The following is a 9,785-nucleotide window of genomic DNA, read 5'->3' on the forward strand; positions in this document are numbered from 1 at the left end:
GGATTGAACCTAGTCAAGATGGAAAGGCAGGCACAGCAACAGTGAGTAGCATTCATTCAGAGAACCAAGTGTGACAGTGTGCTGTTGTAGTCCCAGTACTGGGAAAGTGGAGACAGGAGGAGCCGAAAGTCCAGGACCATTCCCAGCCACGTATCGAATGAAATGAGAACCTGACTGTTCCTTAATAGGGTTGAAGAGAAGGCTGTATAGTAAATATGAGGGAGAGCATCTGGAAGAGCCCAGACCTAACCGGGCCATGGCAGTCGGGGAGGGGGCAGGGAGGCAGGGGGGTGGGAGGGAGGAGACAAGAAGAGCCCATGGGAACCAAGAGAGAACTTGTGGACCAAGGGAGTGTCAAAATGGCTGACTTATGTAGGAATAGGAAGCTGAGGGAAGGGAAGTGAAGCCCAGGCCCTGGGTTGGAGAGGTTTAGGGTAGTGGGGGCAGAGTGAGACGTGCTGGGCAGAGCCACAGGGATTGAGGGAGACTTGTACTGGGTTTCTTTGGAATCTGATACATTTTAAGTTGAAGGCCAACCTTGCCAACATAAGAATTAATTAAGACCCTGTCTCAAGAATGAAATAAAGCCTAAGAGACCCAGAGAGGAGCCCAAAAAGACCAATATGGTGGAAAGCAGAAGACACGAGAGAAGAGGGAAGTGCAGGCAACAGGGAAGGACAAAAGGGGTGCACAGGCAGGGACGGCATAAGGATGAAGGAGATTGACAGCCATGAAGTTAGTGAGAATCAGGAACGTTTTAGAGGTGGAAGAGACTGAGAGACCTAATTCAGGAAGAATTCCAAGAAACTAGAGGCACCAGGGTGATGGAGACCCTGACTATCCCCAGTACAGACACTTGTCATGGAGGCTGGTTCTGTCTCTCAACAGCAGGAGCCAAGCAAGTTTGGTTCACAGCATCTCCTTCAGGGATCCAGTCCCTCCTCCCAAAATGGCACACACATGCCCATACCCCCCCACACACATACACACACATATATAATTCTTTAAACAATCCAGAATTCCTTGCGGGAGAACCCCAATGGTATTTTCTTCTCCCCACCCCTGGGAACTCAAACCTGGTTCCCTGATCACTCCACTACATGATTCTCAGGATTCGGAAGCCAGAGACCCTGAGACTCCCAGAGACCTGAGGCCTCAATTTCTCCTTGATGATTCTGGTGCCAGCACAAAGAAATAGGCCTTGGGTGGGGTAGCCTGAGGATGGTGGGCCAATGTGGGGTGCTTGACCCACCCCTGGAGGTGCTGGCACCCCTCTCAGAGACAGGATCCTTCTTCAAGCCACCAGCGATCCCCTCCCCGCGTCTCCTTTCTAAAGGCTCTCAACATTAATCGCTGCGGTTGACTCTGCCTAGCCTGGCCTTGCTAAAGAGGCTTTTGTCCCCTTAATTGGCTATCTCTAAGAGCCTTTCTATGCCTCAGCACCCACGCGCCCCTGCTTTATATCCCAGGCCCAACTATGTGTTAATTGGGCATGTAAGAAATGTGTGGGGCGTCCCCTCCCCTCCCCGCCCCTTGCCTTCCTATATTAGCCCCTCACCTGCAGTCATCAGAGTCTAGCATCTGCAGTGAGATAGGCACAGCTCTAGGGCTCACCTTAATTACCAGGGTGGTTTCTCATTCTGCAATGCCAGGCCTTGAGTCCATATGCTCCTGCCCCATCTCGGGTTTGGGGGGTGATTTCTGATCTGCATTGTGACTCCTGAGTAAAACGCCATGCACCCTGGATCCCCTGCAGTCCCCGGGGTCTCTGAGCCTGGACCCCGAGAGCTGTGTGCCTTTGTGAGCGGGGCTTCGGCCCACATGCTGCGGGCCCTGCAACCCAGGCATACCCGGCCCTCCAAGCGCAGGCCCAACCACCGGAGGTTTCTACACAACCAGATCTGCAGGTAAGGGGTGCTGGAAGGGAGGCACAGGGTGGACACCGGGAGGCCCTAAGGCTGGTTTTGGCACCATTTTGTGTGCATTCCTGTGTGCCTTCTGTGCACTCGAGTCAATCAATACCCATCACTCAGCAAAGCTGAGTCCCAGGTGGGGGACAGAGAGTAAGAAATGGCCTGAGTAAATAAGTGTAGCCAGGCACTGTGGCCCGGGACTGTAACCTTAACACTCCCAGTTTTCGGCCAGTTTACTTAGCATGTAAGAGGCCAGCCAGGTTAGGTAACAAGATTCTGCATAAATAAATAAATAAATAAATAAATAAATAAATAAATAAATAAATAAATAAATAAATAAGAGAGGGTATGCCACCACCGTGTGGATGTGCTTAGAAAAGACGATTTAAGACAAAGTGGATCTCAGCTGTTCAGCCAGAACCCATAAAGAGAGAAGCCCAACAAAGCTGCCTGGCACGAACTGGCAGAGAGGCTGTGGATAACAGGGAATAGGTCCCTTTTAGAAAGGATGAAAGGGGGCTGGAGAGATGGCTCAGCGGTTAAGAGCACCCGACTGCTCTTCCAGAGGTCATGAGTTCAATTCCCAGCAACCACATGGTGGCTCACAACCATCTGTAAAGAGATCTGATGCCCTCTTCTGGTGTATCTGAAGACAGCTACAGTGTACTTATATATAATAAATAAATCTTAGAAAGGATGAAAGGTCATGAAAGGTCCTGGAGCTGCTTAGAGGCGTTGGTTTTACAAGATGGTGAATACTGGTCTTACAAGATGGTGAATACTGGTCAGGTGTGGTGGCACATGCCTACAACCCAAGACTCGGGAGGCTGGGATTCAGAAAGGTTAGGGGATCAGCCTGGCTGCAGATCACTGAACAGTGACCTAGGAGATCTCTCCCTCTCCCTCCCCCCCTCTCCCTCTGTCCCTCTCCCCCTCTCCCCCTCCCCTCCCTTCCCTCCCCCCTCCCCCTCTCCCTCCCCCTCCCTCTCCCCCTCTCCCTCCCCCTCCCTCTCCCCCTCTCCCTCCTCCCCTCTCTCTTCGATCCTAGTTAGCTGTGGAGCTTCTCTGTCCAGCTGAGCTGGGTGCTGCCTGTTGTTGTATAGAACACACTTTCAATTGCATGTCACAGTCCAAAGAAACACTTCTTGGGCCGGACGTGCTGTGGTGCTCGCCTTTAATCCCGTCATTTACGAGGCATAGGTAGGGGAGCTCTGTGAGTCGAGGCCAGCCTGGTCGACACAGTGAGTTCCAGGACAGCCAAGGCTACATGGTGAGACCTTGTCTCCAACAACAACAACAAAATCATTCTATGCAACAACAACAAAATCATTCTATGCTGGGGTTGGGGATTTAGCTCAGTGGTAGAGCGCTTGCCTAGCAAGAGCGCAAGGCCCTGGGTTCCGTCCCCAGCTCTGAGAAAAAGAAAAAGAAAAAAAAAATCATTCTATGCTGTATAGAAGGACATGGTTTAGATGATCACGCTTACAAATCAGCTCCTGAAGCATCCATTTATCAAGTATTGTCACCTTTTTTATTTGCTTCAAATGCCAAATGGCTTCTAATCTCCTTTGTGAAACTTCTTGAACAAAAACAAAAAAAGAAGAAAAGGTGGAGGAAGGAAGGAAGGAAGGAAGGAGGAAGAAAGATAGAAAGAAAGAAAGGAAGAAAGAAAGAAAGGAAGAAAGAAAGAAAGGAAAAAATTTTTTGAGACAGTTTCTCTGTGTAGCTCTGGCTGTCCTGGAACTCACTCTGTAGACCAGGCTGACCTCGAACTCAGAAATGTGCCTGCCTCTCCCTCCCAAGAGCTAGAATCAAAGCTTCCTTCCATCACACCTTGCAAAACCAATGTCTTGAGTCACCAGGGTTCTGTTTATTCCTTAGCAGTTCCTGAGCCAAATGCATTACTAACGTTGCAAATTGTCTCTTCTGCTGTATTCTTTTGTACTCAAATAAAAAAAAAAAATCACTCAGGTCAGGCACTTAACCCAGCACTTGGGAGGTAGAAGCAGGCAGATCTCTCTGAGTCTGAGGGCAGCCTGGTCTACAGAGTGAGTTCCAGGATAGCCAGAACTATACAGAGAAACCCTGTCTCTAAAACAAAACAAAACAAAACAAAACAAAAGTCACTAATGTTTGCTGTTTATTCATGGCCAGTTTCCATAGTACAAAAATTATAAATAATAAATTAGCAAAGTAACAAAGTGAGAAACCTGGGTTGAAATGATGTTTTAACATATCAATGTTTATTAACAATGTATTCCAGTATCAAACCTCAAGTTGCAATAATACTAAGCAGAAACTATTGTGCACCAACCTTGGGCCATGCTTGCTTAGCATGAATGAAGTTCGGGTTTCAACTTCATTGTAGTATAAAAGCAAGCACAGCAGTGCAGCTGTAATCATAGCATCCAGCGGGCGGAGGCACAGAGATCAGGAGCTCAAAAGTGAAAAAATTTGGAACATCCCAGGTGCCACTGAATCCACTGAACACATTTTTTCTTTTTTTCTTTTCTTTCTTTTTTTTTTTTTTCGGAGCTGGGGACCGAACCCAGGGCCTTGCGCTCTTGCTAGGCAAGCGCTCTACCGCTGGGCTAAATCCCCAACCCCGAACACATTTTTTCTTAAATCAAAGGGTTTGTGTGTTCCAGGCTGGCCTCAAACACAATTATATACCAAAGGATGACCTTGAACTCCTGATCTGCCTGCTTCGACCTCCTGGAATCACAGGTGTACACCATGCCAGCTCAATTAGCCAAGAGATCAGGAACTCGAGGTCCTCCTCTGCTGCAAGGATTTCAAGTCTAGCCTCAGCTACACTTAAGACTCTGTCTCAAAACAAATAGAAAACAGCGAATTTCCCAGTTATGTAAACTTTTACCTAGACTTTAAAATGAAGACTACGTTAGGAGATGGCAAATGTTACAGAGGAAGAAATGGGATAGGAGGGAGTGTGATTGTTTTAAAGGAAGAGGCCAAGGAAGCTTCACTGAGAGTGGGTTTGAGCTAAGGCTTGGAGAAGGTGAGGCACATTGAGCATCTAGGTGGCAGCCAGAGCCAGAGTAAAGGCACCGAGGCTGAGGATAGTGAGGTGATGGTGGTGATGGAGAGAATGGTGGTGATGGTGGTGATGGCAGTGTTGGTGGTGGTGGTGATGGTGGTGGTGATTAATGGTGGTAGTGCTGTGCTGGTGATGATGGTAATGGGGTGATATTGGTGCTGGTGGTGATAATCATGATGGTGATGGTGGTGATGATAGTGGTGATGGTGGTGGTGATGGCAGTGTTGGTGGTGGTGATGGTGGTGGTGATGGTGGTGGTGGTGATGGAGGTGATGGCAGTAATGGTAGTGGTGGTGGTGGTGGTGGTGGTGGTGGTGGTGGTGGTGATGGTGGTGGTGATGGTGGTGGTGATGGAGGTGATGACAGTGATGGTAGTGGTGGTGGTGATGGTGGTGGTGGTGATGGTGGTGGTGGTGGTGATAGTGGTAGTGGTGATGGTGGTGGTGGTGATGGAGAGAATGGTGGTGATGGTGGTGATGGCAGTGTTGGTGGTGGTGATTAATGGTGGTAGTGCTGTGCTGGTGATGATGGTAATGGGGTGATATTGGTGCTGGTGGTGATAATCATGATGGTGATGGTGGTGATGATAGTGGTGATGGTGGTGGTGATGGCAGTGTTGGTGGCGGTGATGGTGGTGGAGATGGCAGTGTTGGTGATGGTGGTGGTGGTAATGGAGGTGATGGCAGTAATGGTGGTGGTGGTGGTGATGGTGGTGGTGATGGTGGTGGTGATGGAGGTGATGACAGTGATGGTAGTGGTGGTGGTGATGGTGGTGGTGGTGATGGTGGTGGTGGTGGTGATGGTGGTAGTGGTGATGGTGGTGGTGGTGATGGTGGTGGTGGTGGTGGTGGTGGTGATGGTGGTGGTGCTGTGCTGGTGATGATGGTAATGGGGGTGATATTGGTGCTGGTGGTGATAATAATGATTGTGGTGATGACGGTGACTGTGGTGTTGGTGGTGATGATGACAATGATTCTGGTGGCATGGTGATGGGTTATAATGAAGATGACAGTCACAAGTGCACGACATTTAAATGTACCACATGCTGCACTTGACTTTTAAATCATGATGAGTTAGAACTCATTCACAGTAAGTGCACTTCTGATCCTCTTGCCTCCACCGACCATGTGTTAGGATGCAGGTGTGCGCCAGCACACCCAGTGTATTCACTGCTGGGGATCTGACCCAGGGACTGGTGTGTGCACCCTACTAACTGAGCTACGTTCCAAACCCAAGGGAGTAATCGTTCCTCAAAGTGTGTGTGTGTGTGTGTGTGTGTGTGTGTGTGTGTGTGTGTGTATGCGCTCGTGTGTGCGCGTCACCCATCCATACGTGCGCTGTTGTTACTGCGATAGAGTATTTCTATGTCCTGGTACTCACTCTGTCAGACAGATTGGTCTCAAACACCTACCAATCTCCCTGCCTCAGCCTCCAAGAGAATTGAGATTACATATGTATAGCATTGTGCTCAGTTGGTTTTTTTTTTTTTTTTTCCGGAGCTGGGGACCGAACCCAGGGCCTTGTGCTTGCTAGGCAAGCGCTCTACCACTGAGCTAAATCCCCAACCCCCAGTTGGTTTTTTATTATAATTTAATATCCTCTCTCTCTCCCTCTCCCTCCCTCCCTCCCTGTTTCCCTCTGCCTCCTTCTCTCCTCCTCCCTCTCTCCTTTTCCCTCTCTACCTCCCTGTCTCCCTCTTTCTCTTTCCTGCTTTGTCTCTGGAATCTTTATTGACATAAGAACTCATATAGTCCAGGCTGTCTCCAAATTCAGTATGTGGTCAAGGGTGGCATTGAACTCATGATCCTTCTGCCTCCATTTTTCAAGTGCTGGGACTGCAGGTGTGTTGCACCCACCATGAACGGCTACTAACGGAAGTAAAGCTAGCCTGGGATGACTTACCCCTAATTCTGCAGCATTCTAACGGTCAGTTGTGTGTAGACTTAATCACAGGTGTGGCTCCCCCGCTCTGCTTTAAAATTTTAATTTTGAAAATTAGTATACAAAGTATCTGGTTTCCTTACGGGACTTTCTTATCTTTTTTAAAGATTTATTTTTTATGAGTGCTTTGCCTTCCTGTATGTCTGTGTGCCACACGTATGCAGTGCACGCAGAGGCCAGAAGAGGGCGACAGCTCCCTTGGCAGTGGAGCTACAGATGCTTGTAAACCTCCGTGTGCGTGCTGGGAATGGAATCCGGTCCTCTGAGAGAGCAGCCAGTTCTGTTAATCACTCAGCCATCTCTTCCTCCCCACATATGGCATTTTCATACACGTATTTTTGGTGCACTGTGTGCAGTTTGACGTTGATTGCTATACCACCAGAGAGCTGAGTACTGGCGGACTTTGGGACTGTTATTCTTCTGAACCATCACCTTCCTCAGTATTGTAAGCGTCCCTTCCTCCCTTGCCTGTTGATTGGCTTACTAAAGTGCTGACAGCCAATAGCTGACGCAGGAAGGGAGGGCGGAACTTCCAGGCAGAGAGAGCGTCTCTGGGAGAAGAATCAGAGACCATAGATTTGCCAGCGGGACAGGGAGGTAGAACTTTCCACAGAGGGTCGTGGGCGAAGAGTCAACTAGATGAGCTAACTGGGAGGTAGCCCAAGCCAAAGACCTAAGTTCTTATAGATATTAATAAGTCTGTGGATCATTATTTAACCGCTGGCAGGTCCAGAAATTTCTGGTCTAATACACACTTAGTTTGGGTTGATCCCACCCACCTTGTTCCTCTCCCTGTCTCCCGGTGCCACCATCACTTGTACCCTTCCACCCACAGTCTTCCTCTTCCCCTTCTGTATCACAGCCGTTCTATTACCCTCCGCACCTCCCTCCCTTGGAACCTCATGGCTCCTGCCATGTGCCTTTTCTAGTTTCTCGATCTCAACCCACCCTCACTCCCACAGAAATACACACTTATACAGATCGGCAGCTATGGGGCAGCTAGACAGCTCAGCAGGTAAAGGTACTTGCAACCAAGCCGGACTTACTGAGTAAAATACCAGGAAAAGGCTGAGGAAGAGATGGCTTAGTAGTTAAAAATAATTTGCTGCCCTTCCAGAGAGCCAGGGTTCAGTTCGCGGCACACACACCGGGTGGCTCACAACTATCTATAAACAGGCATCCAGATACACTCACACAAACACTGACATTAAAAGAAACAGAAACTCACATAGCCTTCACGTGTGGTGCGGAGAGCGGGGGAGGGGGAAAGGGGGAGGAAGGAGGCAGAAGGAGCATACACACAATTAATGTTTTAAAAAGTTATTTAAGATAATAGCAAAAATTAATTTTTAGACATAAAAGAATTTGGAGAAACACAATGCAGCCCCAGCTGCTTATGAAATCTGCCCACGGGACTGCTAAGGGGGTGGAAGTACCAGGAGGGGGTGGAGCTTCTGGCAAGAGACACGAGGGTGTGGGCAGCATTGAAGAACACTCGCTTATCAATAGGCAGTGCACCGCTGGCCCACGGCTCCCCTTCGCTGTTACTGACTGGAAAGGAGCTCTTTCCCCGAGACATTTCACTTTCCTGTATTGAAATAGGGTTATGATAAATCTTGACTGTCAAGATGTGTCCAGGATTGGGCTAACGGAACTTCCTTGAGCAGTGCACAACCCCACAGCAATCAGAACTTCCCTGGGGAGACATAATGACCTGTCAGACTTATGAAAATGAAGGCAGAGGCCAGGAAATGAGCTGGCAGAGGAGAGGAATGGACCTGAAAGAAGAGGCGTCTCTCTCCGGGTGAAGTGCAGGGCGGGGAAGGGGATGGGGGATGGTACTCAGAAGAGGGGTCTTCCTAGGCGAACAACTGACTCTCTCCTTCCCTCCCTCCCTCCCCCTCCTTCCAGGGAGTTTGCCAAGATTGAAGCCGCCACCCAACACCTGGCCCTGACCATCCTGTCTCAAAAAGCGCCTGCCCAGAGACCACAGCTCCAAAGGCCACCTCCACCACCTCCATCCCCCTTCCTGGGGGTGGCATGTGCTGAGGCCCCCATGGAAGTGCTCCATGGTAGCCCCAGCTTGAGCCCAGCTGCCCTAGACACCTCGACCCTTGACCTCTTTGATGACATTCTGCTCCCTCCTACGTGTCCCTTGATGACGCCTGACAGCTTCAGCCAGACTCTCACTGCTGGTAACCCCCAGGTGGCATCCGATTTCACCTCTCATGCTCTGGGCTCAGGAGACCAGGGACAGCCAACCCCAATACAGGCCCCAAGGTTCTCCAATTTTCTGCTCCCTCCCCAGGATGCCCAAGGGGGAAGCCTGGAGCCTGGCTGGGGTTGGGGAGACAGTTGGGAGGCACCTTGTGCCTGTGATCCTCAGGGAATCCTGGACAGCTGGGGAACCCTTTGAAACCCATTCACAACACAAGCCAAACCCATCTCAGGCCCAGCCAACCTCCCCGCTCCTGACAGATGTAAGACTACTGCTCAGCTGGTAGAGTGCCTGGCCAACATGCAAGAAGCCAGGATTCCATGCCCAGAACCCCATAAACATGTAAAATAAACCCTGGAAAAATAAACCAAGCTGGGGTTCCCACTGTGCACCACAGTCCAGAGCTCTGCTCCCAGACCCAGGGCCACTCTCTGTCCACTTTGACTAACCCCTACATATCTCCTGCATATCACAGAGGGACAGGATGGAGAACTCTGGGAGAATAGCTGGCCATGAATGTTCCCTCGTTCCTTCCCAGTGGCTGGATTGCACGTGCGCGTGCACGCGCGCGCGCGCGCGCGCGCACACACACACACACACACACACACACACACACACCCTGTTCTCTTCCTGGTGTCTGCTCTGTCTCAATAGT

General features: G+C 49.9%; 1 protein-coding gene across 2 annotated transcripts; it reads left to right on the top strand.

Moving 5' to 3' along the window:
* Positions 1-1,585: 1,585 nt before the first annotated feature.
* On the top strand, positions 1,586-9,519 carry C1h19orf85 (similar to human chromosome 19 open reading frame 85). Of its 2 annotated transcripts, none has more exons than NM_001401555.1 (2): positions 1,586-1,907; positions 8,824-9,519. In NM_001401555.1, exons 1-2 carry the CDS (start codon positions 1,735-1,737, stop codon positions 9,326-9,328), a joined length of 678 nt encoding a protein of 225 aa, NP_001388484.1. In that variant the 5' UTR covers positions 1,586-1,734; the 3' UTR covers positions 9,329-9,519. The 2 variants fall into 2 exon arrangements, with proteins under 2 accessions (NP_001388484.1, XP_038956539.1); XM_039100611.1 differs by lacking the exon at positions 1,586-1,907 and adding an exon at positions 8,329-8,716.
* The last annotated feature ends 266 nt before the right edge of the window (positions 9,520-9,785 follow it).

This window comes from Rattus norvegicus, chromosome 1 (assembly GCF_036323735.1).
Source record: "Rattus norvegicus strain BN/NHsdMcwi chromosome 1, GRCr8, whole genome shotgun sequence".
Lineage (NCBI taxonomy): Eukaryota > Metazoa > Chordata > Mammalia > Rodentia > Muridae > Rattus > Rattus norvegicus.